Source organism: Aedes aegypti, chromosome 3, assembly GCF_002204515.2.
Source record: "Aedes aegypti strain LVP_AGWG chromosome 3, AaegL5.0 Primary Assembly, whole genome shotgun sequence".
In the NCBI taxonomy this organism is placed as follows: domain Eukaryota; kingdom Metazoa; phylum Arthropoda; class Insecta; order Diptera; family Culicidae; genus Aedes; species Aedes aegypti.
In genome coordinates, this window is record NC_035109.1 from 222,704,275 (window position 1) to 222,725,751 (window position 21,477).

A 21,477-nucleotide genomic window follows, 5' to 3' on the forward strand; every position below is an offset into this window, starting at 1 on the left:
GAGTTGTACAATACTATGTTTTCCAGTTTGTTTAAAAGCTCTAAACGAAAAGCTATCCCTTCACTTGTGTCGGAAACGGGTTGAAAGTCCGCTTCATTCCGAATGTTTTGTGTTTGTTCTTCTACGTCCAGATCAGCTTCCATTATGTCATTCATATCCACACAGATATTATGTAGAACGCAACATGCAACGATTGTTCTTATGCTATTTTCTATTTTCAGTTCTAATTCTTTATTAAAAATACTTCTCCATCTGTTTTTCATCTGTCCAAAAACACATTCGACAATATTGCGCGCTTTACTGTGGAGATTATTAAATCGCTTTTTCATCGCAGGAAGTCTTTGTCCACCTGTTTCTTTGAATGGAGTTATTATAGCAATTGGACTCAAGCTGCATGGATAACCGCTGTCCCCTAGCAGGTAGTATCCAGGAGGAGGATACAATCTCTTATAGTATAACGAGCTGTTATACAGTACTCGTGTATCATGAACACTACCTGGGTAACCTACGCAAATATCTAGAAATTTGTAATTACTGTCACAAACTGCCTGACACTGGATCGAATAGGTCAATTTGCGATTGATGTACTGGTCATGTAAAGCAGTCGGACACTGAATACGAATGTGGGAACCATCAATCGCCCCTACAGCTTTGTCGAAGATCGGTGTTCTGGCTCGATTACAAAATTTATAGGCAATGTTTGCTAATTCCTCTTCTCGCGGATATTTGATGATTTGTTTCATCAAAATGTTGATTATGAAATTCAACATGTTGTCACAGATCCTCTTCGTTGTGTTTCTAGGAACATTAAACACTGCGCCAACCACCCGACGACTGGTTCCAGTAGCCAACCAGAAAAGGAAAACAGCTACATCTATTTCCGTTTCCCATCCAGATTGCTTTTCCGGAACTAGCTGACAAATTCTTTGAAAAACGGCTGCTGATACTCTGAGGTGCTCTTTTATCGCGACAGGGTTAAAGTTCAAAATCTCCGTCATTACTCTGGATCCAGGACATTTTACAGCATATTTTACTCCCTGAAAACAAAACCATATCAACAAATCAAACAATACAATTTCATTTTAAAACAAATAAATTAAACTTACGGTTCTGGGAGACGGCATCATGCAATGTAAAAAACATTTCCGCTGAGTTATCTTTTGGCTTGAAGAAATACAAAAACATCACGAAAATCAACAAAATTACATCGTAGGAAATCATTTTGCTTTTTTTGAAACTTTTCTCAATTTTGCTTTTTCTGGATTGAACTTTATTTGTCGAGTAACATTCAAAAAGGACTTATCTATATTCGTTTCTACAGCGTAAATATTTTGAGTTTTACGAAATTAATATTAATTAATTTAGGCAAATCAATTAAATTAATAATTTTTTGAAGCATACTTTATCTAATAAAGTGTTGATTTGTGTTCAAAAACTACTATAAGTTATACCTGGGCTAAAAAAAAATAGTGCAAAACGTTCATAAGTGCTTCTGAAATGCTATGCGAGACTTTAGAAATGACTCACTTCAAATAACCACCCATCTGTCAAACGTCCAAATGGGTCGAACCCGAAGTTATTTTTCTACCGAATAACTACCGAACTGTCAAATTTTAACCTAAAGTTAAACGAAGACCCCAAATGGTTCACGCCCTTAGTGACTCTTACTTAGATAGTTCGCATGGGGGATTGGCGTTATTTGTTCGACAAGATATGCACTATGATCTTTGTTCGAACAGAAATGTGGATGGCTTTCATCACATCCATCTGCAACTTCAAACCAAGGGAAGACATCTTCAAATACACGCAGTATACAGACCACCAAGTTTTGATGCAAGGCGCTTCTTCTCGGAAATAGAAACTATGTTATCGTCAGGTAGTAGTAATCATGACCGTTTGATACTTGGTGATATGAACGTTCCTGTAAACATTGTCACAAATAACATTGCGTTAGAATACATCCGGCTTTTGGAATCATACCATGCATTTTTGACGAACACCATGGTTACCAGAAAGGCAAGTGGCAACATTCTGGACCATGTTGTATGTTCAGGCCAGATTGTAGATAACATAATAAACGAGACAGTTTACAATGATTTGAGCGATCATTGCTTCATTGTAACAAACGTAGAACTCCGGCATGAAGTCAGTAAACAAATTTTCACGAAAAATGTTATAGACCACGCACGTTTGAATGAGTTGTTTGCTCAAAACAGTACACAAATTCCGCTCGACTGTGATGCAAACGGTAAACTAGAGCACGTGATTAGAACATATAATTCTCTGTTAACTCAATGCACTAAGAAAGTGACTTTGAAGACAAAACTAAAAGGACACTGTCCTTGGATGACTTACGATCTGATAAGACTGATTCGTATAAAAGAAAATGCGTTAGGCAGATATCACCGTAACCCTGATGATGTTGCAATAAAAGAAACGCTTCAGCATGCATCGAAACTAGTTCAGCGGAAGAAAGCTCAATGTAAAAGTGACTACTACTACAAGCAACTGGAACGTGCTGACGCCAGGACTGCGTGGAGATTCGTCAACTCAAATTTAGGAAAGCAGCCAAATATCAACAAAATATCTGCGATATCTGTGAACGATCGATTAGTTTCCGATAACAGCCACATCTGCAGTGCTTTCAACGATTTTTTCTGTAGCGTAGGATCCTCCTTGGCAGCCAAAATCAATAGTGATCGAAACATCAGCAAGTTTGGTACGCTCGTTCCCCAAAGAAATTCTCTATACATAAATCCCACGACGATCAGTGAAATTACAATCATGATTCATAACTTGGACTCAAAAAAATCAGCTGGCCCTGACAATATACCAGCCAACTTTATCAAAACCCACCATTCGTTCTTCGCTCGTTTGCTAACGGATGTGTTTAACGAAATAATATCTACTGGTCAGTATCCTGATTGTCTTAAAATTGCTCGGGTGGTGCCCATATTCAAATCAGGCAATAACAAAGATCTTAACAACTATCGCCCAGTATCTTGTTTATCCATAATGGATAAAATATTGGAGAAACTGCTGGCTACAAGGATCATCAGCTTTGCACAACGCTTCAATCTAATCTTCGATCATCAATATGGTTTCCGGAGTGTATCCAGCACACTTACAGCCTGTAGTGATCTCGTTGATAACATTTACGATTCACTAGATCGCAGACGACTCTCTGCCGCGCTTTTTATTGATCTTAAAAAAGCATTTGATACAATCGATCATCACTTACTAATTGAAAAATTAGAAATTATGGGATTCAGAGGAGTTACAAAATCATTATTGAGCAGCTACCTAACAAATCGTCGTCAGTTTGTCGCTATAGCAGGATATAAAAGTCCTCCTGGATTAATGAAAACGGGGGTGCCACAGGGTAGCAATTTAGGCCCCATTCTTTTCTTGCTATTTATCAATGATCTTTCTAAACTTCCACTGAATGGTAAACTGAGGCTTTTTGCCGATGATACGTCTTTGCTGTATGAAGCCAACTCCATCGAGAATCTGCAAAGGCAAATCAAGGAAGACATCATTCTACTGCAAGATTTTTTCAGCGCAAATCTGCTGTCTCTGAACCTCAGCAAAACCAAGTATATGATCTTTCACTCTCCTCGTAAACGGCTTCCAGCTCGCAATATCTTGGAAGTTCGGGGATGTGTGATAGAAGAAGTAGCAGAATATTCGTTTCTTGGTCTTTTGTTGGATAGTACAATGAAATGGAATGCCCATGTAAACATGCTGAAAAACAAACTAAGCTCTATTTGTGGAATATTCCGAAGAATCGCCGAGTGTATCCCAAAAAAAATGGTTGATGAAGTTGTATCACGCATTGTTCCACTCCAGACTGCAATATCTGGTGACCTGCTGGGGGTCGGCCAGCAAATCTACTTTGAAAGAGGTTCAAGTACTTCAAAATCGATGCTTGAAAATAATACACGGATTTCCAGTACTGTACCCGACTATCGCACTCTACACACGGAACACGGACTCGATTCTTCCAGTGAAAGCTCTTCAATCGTTCCAAATGTTGTTGCATGTACGGAAAATTCTCAGCGACCCCTCAACGCATCATAACACGCATCTCAGGAGAATTGCTCGTAACAGAGAGTCAAGATACGAAGGAAACCTATCATTGGGAAGACCGTATACAGAATTCGGCCGTAGAAGATTTGAATATGCAGGAAGCAAACTGTTCAACGAACTACCAACCGTTTGTAAAACTTCAGCAACTCTCAATAAGTTCAAATTTTCATTGAGAAATCATTTGAAAGAAAACGTTAATTCTTACCTCCGTTAATGCGCCTCCACCCTCCTTCCCTTATATGTGTTTATATATAAGTATTCACCTGCCATAATTTTTCTTATATCTCCGCCAGCCACCGCCAGCCTCGCCACCAACCGCCATTGCCCTCCATCAGCAACCGCCCACATCAGCCCAACTCCACCATCGCCAACATTTAATGTCTTGCCAAGAAAATCAGAAATTTGTAAACCTAGGTTAACATTAACCATCAAATTTCACTTCCTTAAAAGAGCGACTATGCTCACTGGAAAGTGTATCATATTGTATGAAAAATGAAAATGTGAACTATATAAACGAAAAGATGAGGAGGTTTTATGCCTATTGGAGGAAGATGCTTAAAAGAAGCTCACCTCCAATGGGCTTTTCCCTGCTCCAAAAAAAGAAGAAATAAAAAATAAATAGAAAAATAGAAATACTTTGACAACCTGTAGTTTCGTAAATAAACAAGTAATTTAAACCGTCTTTATATTGTTGAATAGTGTAGGATCTCAGTAAGCTAGGTCAATCTTAGTAGCCTTGACCAACTGTAGTGATTGATGACAGAGAATAAATATTCATTAGTATTCAAACCACCAAGCAATCAACACTGGTTTTCTCTCCTACATTTGGCGACGATAGGAAAATTTGGAAAATCGACACCGATGGCTTGGCCAATGGTAAGTATAAAGTTCGATGTTGGTATAACGGATCACAAGGCTGTCCCCATGGGGAAAGATACCTGGTACTCTTAGGGATGGTCACTGTGATGGAGATTTAGTGATGCTGCTTTTAGGGATGTACGCTAACTTTTATTTTGTGAAACCCGGAGCAAAGGATCAATTCTGAGACCATGCACTGTGAATTTTGTTAGACCCGGAATACAGGTGGCGACACCACTTTATTGAACGTCTCCGTGAATAGAAACGTATAAACCATGGTCGAAAGAAGAGTGGTTGTGATTATTGGAATTGAAGAGGTCATTCTTTGATGCTCTTATTTCAATAAGCCCTTTCTGGACTGATGGTAATTCTCATAGCAAGAAACCAAGAGTTATGGAATCTGGCAAGTATGCAGGGTGATTCATAATGAAAGGTTGAGCAGAGAATAGTGCAATGAGCATTTTGAGCAAGACACCTTAAGGATCTTGGTTGTATAAGGTTGAGCAACTAATAGGAAAAGCCTGTGTGAAATATTCCGTTACACCATAATTTATCGTTGAAATTTGTGATACCCAGTCGTGGGTATATTTTACAAATACAAAGTCATGTTCCTCTAAATAGATAAGCCCGCTAGTTGCGCCGTTTGATGAAGATGCCGACGGTCCAACTTTGTTGCGGTGGGAAAAATGGCGAGAGCATTTTGATGCTTATTTAGCGTGGAAGGACGTAGAGGACCATGAAGATAAGTTCAAATCCTTTATGCTGTATGGTGGACCAGATGTGCGGAAAATCATCTCTAAGATTCAGACCGACGAAGAGCACATCCTGGGCAATCGTTATCGAGCTGCGGTGCAATTGGTGGACGAATATTTTGTTACAAGGGTTTCGAAAACGTACGAACGACAGAAGTTCCGCCAGATGCTGCCTAGCCCAAGCGAGAAACTTGACACGTTTGACATTCGTCTGAAGAAACAAGCAAGCTACTGCGATCTTGGTGACCAGACAGATAGCGTGATAGTAGATCAGGTAATTGCAACAACGAAAAATCAACAGCTCCGAAGGAAATGCTTAGAGAAGGACCACACTTTGAACCAGTTGTTGGCAGTTGATCGAACACTTGAGTCTGTGGATCACCAACTAGCTACCTGGGAAATTGAAGCCACCCCCAAACCAGACCCCTCCGAACTGATACATGTGACGAATCCATCCTGAAAATCAACACCCAGAAATATCAACCCCGTTTTAAACATCAACACCGCCCAAGATGTACCCGTCATCAATCAAACGATCCTGCTTGCCCGGCGAAATCCGAAAAGTGCCAGAGCAGTGGAGTGGTTGGACATTTTGCACGATGCTGTATCCTGAAAAAGAAGAACACTGGACCAATACAAGCTCCCCAAATGAATAAGAAGAAGCGATTCGTCAGGGAAGTACATGAACAAGTTGCAGATCCAAAAGAAAGTGAAGCTTTTGACCTGTTTCATCTCGGAGGAAAACGAACCGTTAAAATCAGTGTTGGCGGTGTACCATTGACTTTCGTTATCGACACTGGTGCTGATGAAGATATCTTTAACATTCAAAATTCATATATAAAAATGATGCCAATATTCTTCTGAAATGGTACACGTTTCCCTGAAACGATCTAGTGCTAGAAAACATTAATTTGGCTAATTCAATGGTTGAATAATTGAATTTGAAAATGTAATAATATTTTGCTTATTACGCTTTTTTTTGATAAAAAATGCAAAATTTTCAAACTTTGTCAAAAAATAATCCAAGGGTGCTGCAAATCATTTGAAAACGGCCTATTTCTAAACTTTTCTTGCACTTCAAGACCCATATAAACGCGTCCCTGATCCATCCAATTTTTTTTTGTCGAACAGTGTAAGTAGCTGGAAAGGGATAATATGTATAATCCCAGATCATCTTCCATCGAACGTCACCTGTAGTAATCTAGTTCGTGGGACCCGACTTCGATAACGACCGATCGTCAACGGATCAGATCTTTACTGTACAACAAATCCCTCAGAAATTCCATGAATCCCATGTCCTAACACATCACCTTTTCATCGAGTTCAAGTGGTATACGATGATATCGACCTCGTTGTCCATCAAATCTGAGCACAGGGCTAGGTTTCTGACGTCATTCTGCACCTCTGGACCAATTTTTAAAATAATCACTAGGAGTAATCTCAAAAAATCTTGATTTGAAGTTTTTGACTTAAAATTGTAATATAATCCTTATTAAAATTTTACAATAGCACTGAAAGAACTTATAAAAAAGCTCAAAAGGTTGGCCAACGGTTCTCAACTAGTATGGAATTGTTACTGTTGTTTTAATGAAATGATTACAACTGACTGAACTTAAACCATTCTTTAAGTATGTTTTTTTTTCATAGTTCACTGGTTTAAATTTAATTGATTGTTGTTTTTTTCGCTCTTGTTATTAAACAAATGTACTTAGAGAGTCTTTTATAAGCATTTTATACAGGGCAAATTGACAATGATGTTTCATTTAGACATGCTTCCATTCATCGTTGCTTTCTTTGCATTATTATTGAAAACTGATTTAGTTTTCGAAAAACTTTTCAGTGTTGTTCAATAAAGGTGGCGCGAGGTGTTTAAGCGGAGTTGTTAACGAATTAATGGATCTATGAAGTCAGATAAGCCTTTATCAAGCAACAGTGTAGGAATGTCGTTTCCCTGTTCAAGTTGCGGGTCCCTTAGCTGGTTACGTAATCCGTAAAATGATATATTCACAGCCAGCCTTACATACCGCATGCTGCAGCAAGGGACCAGGCAGAACGTGGAGGTTTATAGACGAAAACGGCAACAGTGAGAAGATGGAACAGCTGTGCCGGTCTCAAGAAACACGCAAGTTCTATCAGAAGCTCAACGCATCCCGCAACGGCTTCGTGCCGCGTGCCGAGATGTGCAGGGATAAGGATGCAGGATTGGACGGACGAGCGTGAGGCGATCGAAAGGTGGAAGCAGCACTTCGATGAACATCTGAACGGCGCTGAGAGCACAGGCAATGAAGGTCGAGACAACGGAGGAAATGCCTTCTGAGTACTGCGGAGGATGGGAACCAACCAGCCCCCACTTTGAGGGAGATCAAGGATACCATTCGCCAGCTCAAGAACAATAAAGCTGCTGGTAAGGATGGTATCGGAGCTGAACTCATAAAGATGGACCCGGAAAGGCTGGCCATTTGTTTGCACCGGCTGATAGGCACAATCTGGGAAACAGAACAGTTGCCGGAGGAGTGGAAGGAAGGGGTGGTATGCCCCATCTACAAGAAAGGCGACAAGTTAGATTGTGAGAATTTCCGAGCGATCACAAATCTAAATGCGGCCTACAAAGTATTATCCCAGATCATCTTCCGTCGTCTATCACCTATAGTAAGCGAGTTCGTGGGAAGTTATCAAGCCGGCTTCGTTGACGGTCGATCGACAACGAATCAGATCTTTACTGTACGTTAAATCCTTAGAGAATGTCGTGAATACCAGGTTTCATCGATTTCCAGGCGGCATACGATAGTATCGACCGCGTAGAGCTATGGATCATGGACGAGAACAGCTTTCCCGGGAAGCTCACGAGACTGATAAGAGCGACGAAGGAAGGTGTGCAAAATTATTTGAAGGTTTCAGGCGAACATTCCCGTTCGTTTGGATCCCGCAGGGGACTACGACAAGGTGATGGACTTTCGTGCCTTGGTGCTAGGAGGTGTTATGCGGAGAGCCGGGCTAGCCGTTTTAGACAACCAATTATTGTGATATAAATTGTTTCTATTAAAAAAATTGCATATTCTTGAAAAAAACGCAGTTGCGATTGGTCTGCGAAAAAAAAAATTGATGCTAAAAAAAATGCAGAAATTTTTTGAGAATGTTTAAATTATTCCCCAATTTCCAAACGAGCAAGTAGTTATATTAGAAGAAAGAAAGCATAATTTTGAACAACAGAAGCACCGGAAAAGATAGGACAGATTAGAAAGTCGAAAGTAAGTATAATCAATGATATCGATCTCTCGCCTTGGTGGGTGCGCACGTGCTGATTCAAAATGGCCTTTTGACGGAATTTTTTGCCACATTCCGGATACGGACACCCGAACGGCTTATCACCTGAGTGAATTCGGATGTGTTGGTTCAGTATGGCTCGCTGCCGGAATGCTCGCTGACAGAATGGACACACGAATGGTTTCTCGTTGGCGTGAATGCGCAGATGCTGGGTCAGGTGCGATTGCTGCCGGAAACGTTTGCCACATTCCACGGCAGGGCACCCGTAAGGACGCGAATCGGTGTGGATCCGTTCGTGCTGCAGTAAGGTGCTCTTCTGCTTGAAGTCTTTCCCGCAGGTTAGACATTTGAACAGCCTAAGGTCGGAACCTTTAGATTTGTGCGTTCCGTTTGCGGTGGGATGATGATTTTGGTTCCCATGGAGCAGCTCAGGCATTGCGTATTGTTCCAAAGGGTTTCCCTGTTCCATTCCGGAGGGCATCCCCGTGAGGACGCCAGACTTGTTCAAGTAGTGATGTAAAGGAGTGAATCCTGGGGGTGGAAGCATTGCACCTTGTGGCCCATGATGGCGTTGAGCGTAATAGCTTAGTTCGGGTTGACCGGACTCCGGGAAGCATTGCTGCTGTGGTTGTTGCTGTTGTTGAGACTGCTGTTGTTGACCAGATCCCGTATTGGCGGGTGGTTGTTGTGGTTGGGAAGCTTGGCTAGGTTGATTTGGTCCGTTTTGAACTGTATGCTGGTTCGTATGTTCGATATTTTGAGAAGGTGAAGTTGTTTGTCCATTTGATTGTACTTGATTCACCTGTCCATTCTGCGGCGCATGGACGTTCTGTTGCATGTTTTGAGCCTGAAACGAATTGTAAAAAAAAGTTGTGTTTCATTATTTCATCTGTTGGCCCTGATCTGCTGAATGCTTTAGTTATCCGAGTTAGACCTCACCTTGATAATCGCTTCATCCATTTCAGGGCCGTGGTTCTGTGGGTAGGGACTTGTCGCTGGGCTGTGTAGCTGGCCGTTGGCTTGTTCACCCGGTTGCTGGGGTCGGTTGTCTTGGTGGTTTGGTGGGCTGTTGGGAGTTTGATGCTGGGGCTGATGAGCCACTTGCTGTTGCGGATGGGGGACCGCAATCTGATGGGAACCGTTATTGTGCGGTGGAATATGGGCGTTTTGCTGCAATGCTGGATACATTTCACCACCCCATTGACCACCGAGGGCAGCTGTGCGTTCAACTGCTTCCTGTGAATCCTTGTAGAGAACGTAGGGCGTATCCTGCGATATGCAGTACATAATCTGCCTAGGCACCTTGAGACCCGCAGCAAGACATGCAGCGAATGAAGCGGAGAAGTTGATTGCCATTATGGAGATATTTGTTTCACAGTTTGAAGCGTTGCAAACAAGAGCAAATCAGGAACGAAAAATGTGCTGCAGTAGTCCTTAACTCCGGGGAAGCAAGCAACAAGCCACCATTTTAGATGTCCATTCTGCCGTGTTGTTCTGCCTTAAAAGTAACAATCTGAAAGGAGAATATAACATATCTTATTTAATCGATTCGTTCAAGTTGTATGATTGAATAAATAATATATAAATTGCTAGGGTGGCTGATCCAGTGGTAGTGTGTGTCCCAATAATAGTGGTAGTGCCGTTTCAAGCGTGTTATAAGCAATGTATATTTTTATGTGTATTTTTCTAACATGACCCTTGTTGAAATAATATGAAAGTGAAAAAAAAAATTGGATATCAGTAAGGAAATAGTAGAAAACAATTAAAAACCTTAGCTTTTTTGCTCCCTTGCACCAGTAATAGTGGGTCGTTCCTATAATAGTGAGTCTCAATGGGAAATCAATGTAAACCACTATTATAGGAACACAAGTTAGCAAATACCACTATTACTGGAACATGTTCCAGTAATGGAGGAAATGATTTTTTAGAAGATTCAATGATTTTATCATTCCAAGATTATTTTTTACGTGAAATAGAACAGAACAGCTTTCAAATGACATATTCAAATATAGAAAACGACCTTCCGTTATTTTTTGGCGATTTTTTATTCCTCAGTCCGTTACTATTGCCTCTATCACTGATACAGACGCCCTAATGGTTTAAATATAACTTGGGTTCATTATATCATATATGGGCTACTGGCGCTTTCGACGATGGCGTCTACCAGTTTTTCTGTAATTACCAGCAAGCGTAAGTTCTTGGCATGCTTAAGAATTGAGGACTAATTTGATCATGACGTTTAAAACTAACAGAAACGATCATGACGTTTAAAACTAACGGAACCACAAATAGGTTTATATTTCCCTAACCTTCTTTATGTGTTAAAAATGATACATTGTCTGTGCCTTTTAGTAAGTCGCGATAACTTCGCGAAATTTGAACGGATTTTCGATTTTTTTGCAGTTTTGGAAAAAATATAAACAATTTAAAATACAAGAATGTTTATTCTAGCTTAAACCGTTGAAGTAAACGGAGACGAGATTAGCAATTTTGTTTGGTCATCCAAAATTCATGAATCTTACTATTTCAGCCAGAAACTTATCCGGTTGGGTTTCTCTCTTAACCAAGGAAAAAAAAATCTTTAGGCAAGTCATTAAAATAACTCAAACTGTGTATCATCTGCACCTCATTTATACTAGGGTAGAAGCTCCGGTTTTGGCCATATGCCAGTTGTAGCCATAGGAGATTATACACCATTTTACATAGCCAATCAGCATGAAACCTTTTGTGTTCAGTAGATCACATTCACATGATAGAGCTACATTCATTTACTCGTCCAAATTGCCTCAAAACATAAGAAAAACAAACCGGTGCTTTTACCCTACTTGGAATTCGTTGATCTAATGGAAAGCAGCTCAAAAAAAAGCATTTCCCAATTTATAACCAGGGTGATGTTTTGAATACAGAAATTTCCTAGAAAACCATGGTATTGAAGCTTATGTACTGTTTCCTTACCATCCAGATAGTAATGGTCAAGCTGAAAGGATGGTAAGTGTTGTTAAGGAGTTGTTCAACAATGTATGCTAGATGGCAAACTGAAGCCACTAGGCCTGCCAACCTTTTTAAACGGGGGTCATCCAAATATGACGGCCATCATTAGGGGGAGGGGGGGGGTGTCTATGAAAGTGTGACAGTGCATGTATTAGGTATTGGAAAAAGCGTGACAGAGGGGGGAGGGGAGGTCTAGAAATCCCGAAAAACGATGGACGTCATATTTGAATCTTCCCCGGCGGGCCAAATTTCAGCAACAGTATTTAGTCAGAATCCTGTCAGAATTCCACCTGTTATTGGCAGTCTTGACCAGGATTCAAAAAGAATCATCACCTCATCTCATCCTGTGAGAATGCTGACCAATTTTTTGCGAGAATTTTGCCTAGGATTAAATGAAGATTCTCGCAGGATTTTGTAAAAAAAAATGCATACCATTATGCCGGATTCTTTTTCAAGATTTATTTTGTAATCCTGTCCAGGGATATTTGAATTTGCTGTGTATCATTTCAAATGAATTCTGCTCAAAATTTTATCAGATTCTTATTTGACTTCTCTGCCCATGGTTTTGTAAGAATAATCCTTCATATTCAGTGTTTATTTTAAACAGGGTATTTATTTATTTTCCACCGTCTTTGACATGAAGTCACACTGACTGAATTACTGTCCCAACTAACAATTTTAGCGCTATAAGCCAAGATTATTTGCTTTGTGCTGTATAAAAGTTGAATTAAAGCAGCGAACGCAGCAAAAATTGAAAGCTGTCAAAAATAGAACAATTAGCGTTAATACAGCTGTATCGCAAACGATTTGCAGCTACAAATATTAGCTGAATAGACTTCATCAGTTATCGCTTTTGCTGCTTTCACTTAGCTGTAACTCAACACTGTAAAAAGTAGCTACCAAATGGTGTGAAATAAAAGTTCCCATTATTATTCCGGCTGCTTCTATACAATATGATTTGTTATGCTACTCAATATATAATTAAGAAGCGCTTCATCGTTAGTTATACAGCGAATATACAGCTGTAAGCTGTAAAACAACAACTTGTGACGCATCTATTACAATTCCATTAACCTCATACTTAATTTTCGAAGAATCAACACAGGAGGAGTGACCATCATTTAACGGAAAAACGAAATTTGTGCTATATTTTCACGTTTTATTTTTCGCAAATTATGTAATTTACTCTCCGAACAAGCAGATTTTCACTATATGCCAGCATCCGTCTGTCAATACATGCCGAATTGCTATCTTCCACAAGCCGGAACCACCCTCCAGATCCTGCCAAAATTATTCTCCGCGGATCGCACTTTCATTCGCTTCTCACTGCCCTGCTTCCAGGGGCCTTCGTATAGTTGTACTTGTAGTTCCTGCGCTGCTTCATTTTGGCATAGAATAACACCATTCCGCCGACGTTGACCTGGAAGAACGGGGCAATTCCCATCCGCTTGGGTTTTCAGTACTTGTGTTGCCATCTCCAAAAGACACGGCTCACGACTCCAGCAGCAGCCTTGGGTTCTTGTCACGGTGGCCAAACCAAGCACCCAATTCGATCAACTTCACCTGGCGTATCCGGCTTGCCGTATTAACGGACAGGATCGTAAGGTCCGTGGATCTTCGGGTTGTACTCCGCCGGATAATCACCGAAAATCATCGCGCACTCTTATTTCAGCAGTAGTTTCACTCTATCACAAATCTACACAGCCTGTTGGATGTAAACATTGCGTTTGACGTTTCACACCCTTTTACAGCCTGATGAAGTGGTGTAAGCGTGGCTATAACATCCTTTACCGTCATTATAGAATATTATATGAACCGTTTTCGATGTAGAACAAAACGGTGTGTTTTCTTTGCCTTCGATATATACTGTGGTGGCAGCAAGGACAACGTCGAGACTTGTGGATGCAGAGATCGTGAGATCGATTCCAGGCGGTGGCAGATACTTTAATTGTGTAACGTTCAGATACTTATGATATGAATTCAGGAAGCTGTGAAACAGCTTGGAAATAATATTTAGTCGATAATACAGCGAAGCTGTATAAAAATTATTCAACAGTTGCGAAATAATTGAGAAAGCGCCTTCCGAAGATGTTTACACAGCTACATGTCGTATAACTGTCGAGTTAGAGCAATGATCGGTATGAATAAGAGCTGCCTACACAGCTTTAAAATAGCTGAGTAGATTCGCCAGATTTGTTGGTAAAACGATCGCATAGAAGCTTTCGTTCGTATGTACAGCGCCTTTACTCAGCATGAAGCCGTATAAAGAGGGCTTAGAGAATGTTTACATTTGCACTAAATGTTAGTTGGGGTTCTACATAATTTAAATATTATCTCTTTAATTCTACCACGAAATACACTCTTGGATAAGTTGAAGTCAAATACCTTGCTTTTGACGTAAAACACACGAAGACACGTACGCATCACCACAGGGGTTTAACTTTTTAACACTGGGGTTGTTCATATCTGACATTTCGGAATGGACACGGCAGGCAAAATTTGAGTTAAAACCAAGAGGTGTGGCAAAATCTAAAAAAAAAAAGATGTGTTATTTTGGACTTAAACCAATAAAAAAACATTTAAAGATTAAGAAAACATGTGTCAAGCATTTGGAATTAAAATCGGGACTAGAGTTACTGTGCACGTGCTGTAGCATTAGGTGCAGGAGGCTCATTGCTTGCTAGCGTACGGGTGCGCTGTACATTGTGAGACCTATTTTGGTGCGCCTCATTTTTCTTGAGATGTGTCTCAATGCAGGCTGTGAAATGGTGAGCCGACAACTAGGAAGGAGCGTCCAACATAGCTCTGGTCCTCACAAGTCCCTACCTCACGCTTCCACGGGTCAAATGATGACAAAGACCGCCAGCTAAGGGTTGTGTACTTAGTTGGTAGTGCAGCCTGGGCACTGTTGTCCTTCTGACATCAGCTAGAGTGAGGAGGTGCGTCTCGAGCGTCTGTCCACCAAGGAGGTGCGGCTCAAATAGCGTCTGTTCTGGCATCCAGCGGCTGAGTATGAAATGCTGTATCACGTCAGCTACACCTAAGGTGGCAGCCCCACCATCGTGATGTAGGTATCGCGACCCTGGTAAGGTAGCATATCAAATTTCTTACCTACCACGAAAAATGGAGAAAGGAGAAATAACGAACGATATTTTCGGCAATCGACCTGGCAACGAAATAAGGACTATGATTGGAAACTCGGTACCTGGAATGTCAGGACGTTAAATGAACCCGGACGAGTGAGCCTTTTGGCTCGTGAATTGCAGAAGGTTGGAGTGAGCGTGGTTGCTATTCAGGAAGTAAGATGGCCTAGAACTGGAGAACGTGAATTCAGGGCGGTGGATCCCGTCGCCAACACAGCTTTCAAATAGGTACAACATCTACCATAGTGGCAGCAATAAGGCAGAGCATGGCGTCATAGTGATCGGGAAGCAGATGAAGCGTGTTATGCGGTGGAAACCGATTAATGAACGAATCTGCGTATTGAGGATACGGGGCAAATTCTTCAACTACAGTCTGATCAACATCTATGCGCCGACAAACGATAAACCCGACGACACGAAGGATGCGTTTTATGATTGTCTCGACAAGACCTACGGAGAGTGCCCAAAACATGACGTAAAAGTTGTTATCGGGGATGCCAACGCACAGGTCGGAAGAGAGGATTTTTTCCGCCCTATAATTGGTACGGAGAGCCTTCACTCCGCCACCAATGACAACAGCCTAAGGCTAATAACTTTTGCTGCAGCTAGAGGGATGGCCATCAGCAGCACCTACTTTCCACGCAAAGACATCCGAAAGCACACCTGGATGCACCCAAATGGCGAGCTCTGCAACCAAATAGACCACGTTTTGGTGGACGGTCGGCATTTCTCGGATGTCATCGATGTGAGGACCTTTAGAGGCACAAACATCGACTCTGATCACTATCTCGTTGTTAGTAAAATTCGTGCACGGTTGTCTACCGTGGCGAACACAAGAACACAGCGACCGTTGCGTTTCAATATCCAGCGCTTATCAACAGAAGGTGTAGCAGACGAGTACCGCCGGAAGCTTCATGAGCGGATAAGGGGATACAACTTAGGCGAAAACCTCAACAATCTGTGGGAGTCTATCCACAGTGCGATGAGCACAGCAGCGCGAGAGGTGATAGGTACTGCTCAGAAACGACCCAGAAACGGTTGGTTTGATGAGGAGTGCCAGAATGTGACGGATGAGAAGAATGTTGCCAGAAGTCGGGTGTTAGTGTCTGGTACCCGGCAGAATAGAGAGCGGTACAAGGAAGCTAGAGCAGTCGAGAAACGAATTCACCGCAGAAAGAAAAGGCAGTATGAAGAGGACATCATTACTGAGGCGCAAAACAGCATCGAACAAAACGATATGCGGAGATTTTACGAAACTGTCAATGGCGTACGGAGAAAAACTGCGCCGTCTCCCGTCATGTGCAATGACCGTGAAGGTAACTTGCTGACAGACAAAATCTTGGTGGCTGCCAGGTGGAAAGAACACTTCGAGCAATTGTTGAACGGAGAGGACACGAGCGCGTCTGAGAACAGATTAATCATCAGCAACGATGGACAAGCTGTGGAGCCCCCGACGCTAGATGAGGTTAGAAGAGCGATTAAGGAGCTGAAGAACTGTAAGGCTGCTGGAAAAGACGAGCTCCCGGCCGAACTTATCAAGCACGGTAGTGAGCAGCTGTGCGAAATGCTGCACCGTACTCTGTTAAGGATATGGGAGGAAGAAGAATTGCCTGCTAGCTGGCTGGAGGGCCTCATCTGCCCTTTGTATAAGAAGGGCCACAGATTGGAGTGCGCCAATTACCGAGGAATAACGCTCCTCAATTCGGCGTACAAAATAATGTCACGTGTTCTGTTCAACAGATTGAGACCGCTGGAGGAGTCCTTCGTCGGCGAATACCAAGCTGGTGTTCGTGAGGGCCGATCGACGACGGATCAAATGTTTACCTTCAGAACGTCGGCTCAAATGGCACGTTCCCCTGCAAATGGGAGATTTGTGCCCTCAACTTGCAGACACATCATCTGTTCATTGATTTCAAGGCGGCGTACGATTCAGTAAAGAGAAATGAGTTATGGCAGATAATGGTAGAACACGGTTTTCCGGCGAAACTGATTAGACTGATTCGTGCAACGTTGGATGGATCGAAATAAAGTGTGCGGGTTGCGGATGAGACTTCAACCTCCTTCGTAACCTTAGATGGATTGAAGCAAGGAGATGCGCTTTCGAATCTATTGTTCAACATTGCTCTCGAAGGAGCTATAAGGAGAGCGGGCGTGCAAAGAAGCGGTACCATCGTCACCCGGTCGCATATGCTCCTGGGTTTTGCGGACGATATCGATATAATCGGAATTGATCGTCGAGCCGTAGAAGAGGCATTCGTGCCTTTTCAAAGGGAGACAGCGAGGATTGGACTTACCGTCAACACCAGCAAAACTAAGTTCATGATCGCTGGTAGACAGCGTGGTTCCAATCGTGACGTTGGTAGTGAAGTGGTGCTAGGTGGTGAAAAATTTGAAGTAGTGGAAGAATTTGTGTATCTTGGTACTTTAGTGACTTGCGATAATGATGTTACCCGCGAGGTGAAAAGGCGTCTTGCAGCTGCGAATAGGGCTTTTTACGGGCTCCGCAACCAGCTTAAGTCCCGTAGCCTGCAGACGAAAACAAAATTCGCGCTATATAAGACTCTTATCCTTCCGGTTGCTCTATACGGTCATGAATCCTGGACGTTAAAAGAGGTCGACCGGAAAGCGTTTGGAGTTTTTGAGCGTAAAGTGCTGCGAACAATACTCGGCGGTAAACAAGAAAATGGCATCTGGCGGCGTCGCATGAATCATGAGTTGTACCAAGTATATAAAGAAGTGGATATTATCAAGCTCATAAAACACGGCAGGCTGCGTTGGGCTGGTCACGTGGTACGAATGCCGGAAGAACGACAAGCAAAAATAATATTCAGTAGAGAACCCGGACGAGGCCGTCGGCTTCGTGGTAGGCCGCGCACACGTTGGCTTTTTGCAGTTGAAGAGGACTTAAGGGCACTTAACGTTCAGGGCGACTGGAAGCGATTGGCTCAGGACCGAGCCCAGTGGAGAAGAATTATTTATTCGGCGTAGATTCAACGTAGCGGATTGTAGCCCATCAAGTATCAAGTAAGTCTCAATGCGGTCTCATGCGCTCTTTCACATGTGCTGTTTAAAATTCAACGCAATAATTGAAATGCTGACAAAATTTTCAACGAGGATTGAAATCGATACTCTCAGATCGCGAGTCTACGACCATATCATGTGGACTATCTAGACACCTGCATAATGAGGCGAAAATAGTTGTAGATAGACTCTTCGTTACTAAGCAGTTGTTTCACAACTTGGATACCGATGGTGAGCCGTAGCGCCGAGCAGCGCATGAGACGAGTCTCCTCGGGAGCACATCGCCTTGCGCACGCTTTTAGAATTTTCGTGTATGTTTTTAAGTTTTTGAGATATATTTTTTTGAAAATAAAAAATCAGTCATTTTTCAACTGCACACACTATAGGTCTCAGTGCATTAAATTTTTTATTTAAAAAATATCATAACTTTCGAACCGCTCAACCGATTTCCAATCTTTTTTTATGAAATGAAAGTCTAAAATTTTTAACTTTTCAGAAAAAATATAAAACTTTGAAAAAATATTTTTTTTACATTGACTGTAATTACAAAATGAAATCGGCTCCGTATTGCCTCATAGCCCTTGAGCCTGTATAAAAAGAGTTAATTATAATAATCCTTCATAATATTAAACGATTTCATGTATTTGGAAAGTTTCCAAAACAGCCTCCCGTATTGAAATACTTTGTGAACGCAATTAAAATCATCGATTTTTCCGGTTTTGCTTCAAAAGGACGTAACTCAAAATTTCGACTAACGCTTTTTTTTTTAATCTGCACAGAGATGTAGAATTAGTATACAAACCATCTTGCGTTTATAGCTTTGATTACTATTTTTATTTTATAACTAGCTGAGACGAGACACGCGGAGACGGTATTCGTTTTCGACGATTGCTGAGTTTTTCTCTTATTCCACTCAATGTTTACATCAATCTCTTGCGCAAGCCGTTCTAGCTCTTACATGACCATCTCATCAAAAAACTATTGCGTTTGCATCACACCCGAGCATAAACGGCATTTTGAGTGAAATTTCATGCCAGCAAACGTAGCAGACATTATAAGTAACTAGTCTTGTGTTTAGATTTATCAGCATCTTAGAAAAAACTGCTCCACTGACTGAGGTTTTTAATAATATTTTATTTTGAATATAATACTTTTCACTTTTTCAGCCATAGAAACGATGGGCTGCATTTGACGTTTCGTGACAGTGGAATCTGGGCTGCACATAACGTCGAAATTTTTCCTCTTCGCGAGTCTCTCTCAGATAACTAGTGGTCTCGGCAAACTTCGTCTTGACATCAAGTAGGCTGTTGTAAACAACATGTAATTCCTTTTCCATCGCAATCGAATGCAACTTTGAAAAACTTACGCCAATGCTTTCGTCCGTTTTCAAGCCATCTCGTGACATACAAACACCACTTCATTTTTATTCATATATATAGAAGATAGATAATGGTAAATGAAGCACCATGCATGAGTATCACTATGGAAAACTATTTCTCAAGGTATTTCAAAAAATCCATGCGCAAAAATAAAAATTTGCGGAAACACACAAACGTGTGGAAGGAAAAATTCCAAATCAGTTCACTATAAAAAAGTAACAATCCTTCAAAATGCGCTGGGTCATATTATTTCTTTTCAGTTCGTTAAATCATCGAGAAGTCCTAATTAATTACGCGAGTATTAATTTTGGGGTCTCGAAAATTGAATTCCTTTCTGCTGATCCCGGGTGTAGTGGAATAATGCCATTAACCGTTGTTGTCATTAGCAGCACCCGTTTCGGATGTCACACTCTGCGGGAGTTTCGCCACAGTTGGTGTAAATTTGGTTACGAATGAATGAAACCGCAACCGCCAACTATCAGGGTGCTCTGCTCCTTATTTTTTTGGGACCATTTATTCCAATCAAAAATGATATACGGCCTCGCTTCTGAACAGCCAGGTAGCAGTGAGAGGAATAGCGGGCACATAAGCGAGAGCCTTCCAATAATTACGTGCTATTTCATTAATCTGGACGAACGATTGCTCGAGTGAAATATAATAAAAAAGCTGGTACTGAAGCGGAAACCAACGAATTTGCCTCGCACAGAGGTCCAGGCTTTTAAAAAGCTGGCAAAACCCAATTTACAAACAAAAGGGGAAAACAATGTCAAACATTCATTTACAATATCAGATATATAGTTCAGAATATGTACATGTACAATAATAGCAAAATAATTTGGTTTTCATCATGTTTGGACAAAAAATCTAAATTTTTACTTCCAAACCCTCTTTTGACCTCCATCAAATTTTGGTTTTATACCTGTGCTAATATAATTTTCAGCATATTTGTTTTCTGGTCGACAACTCATTTTGCCTAGATTACAATTCCAGGATGTGGATTTTATTGCATCAATCGTTGACATTATTAAATTATTGTGTAAAAAAGGTCAGCTTCTCTATAACCACAGAGAAACAGACGTAACAGCTAGAACAATAATCAAACTAAAATATAGTCGAGCAAAAATTAACGCTCAGCTCTTAAAATATTGTGTTGAGCTATTTGGAAGCTAGGTGGTGATATCTGATTCACAGTATTATAAAAAAAATCGAGTAAATGGTTTTCGGGTAATTTATTTTCGGGTATTTCTTTATAGAATCCTCTAAATTATGTTCCACGACACATTTCATGCACATAAATATTTAAGGAATGCGTAGATAGCCGTAGCGGTAGCTATTCATGCAAGACCAAGTTGACGATGGTAGGTTCGAACACCACCGGTCGCGGATCATTTCGTAAAGGAAATTGAATCGACTTTCCTGGGCATCAAATATCTCCGAGATTGCCACACGGTATACTAATTCATTCGAAACATGATTAAGTGGCGAAGAAAGCTCTCAGTTAATAATTGCGGAAGTAATCTTAAGGACATTAAGCTGACAAGCAGCCTCTGCCCTATGGACATAACGCCAAAAGCAGGAATGCGTAAATTTTGCCATAAATTTAAAAATCTGGACAACTGTGTCTCGGTTCGGAATCTGCCAGACTGTAACCCGGAGTTCTTTCTCTTGGCCCGTGTCCTCGTCCTGTGCACCGATTTGGCGTGCTGTGTTTTATGATACCGAAGCGATGGGTCACTGTAGGGCGTTAAGGTGCAATTTTCGGCTGTCGTATTGTGCATCATGGTTGGTCGGTGGGAAATGCATCGGAAGCAGTGAAGCGATTCGTTATTGAAATTTAATTGCCTGTTGGGTCTGTTTGCTCCATGCGTATGTTTCGGCTGTTGTTGATGTCAGCACGTGTGGTGAGCTCAGGTTTGCCTGTTTCGTTCGCTTGGAAACGCACGCTGTGCCATCAGAATTTGGTGTCTACACAATCCGGGT

The 21,477-nt window shown here is 41.4% G+C and overlaps 1 protein-coding gene across 2 annotated transcripts in view; it reads right to left on the minus strand.

Annotated features, from left to right (window-relative positions):
* Positions 1-21,477, minus strand: part of LOC5570813 (zinc finger protein 629) — a 172,175-nt gene that overhangs the window by 15,715 nt on the left and 134,983 nt on the right. For both annotated transcript variants that reach the window (XM_021849850.1, XM_021849849.1), the window contains exons 3-4: positions 9,903-10,476; positions 9,069-9,810 (exon numbers count right to left, since the gene is read on the minus strand). In XM_021849850.1, the coding sequence (XP_021705542.1) occupies positions 9,069-9,810; positions 9,903-10,319 (1,159 nt within the window). In that variant the 5' untranslated portion in view covers positions 10,320-10,476. The remainder of the gene's footprint in view (positions 1-9,068; positions 9,811-9,902; positions 10,477-21,477) is intronic.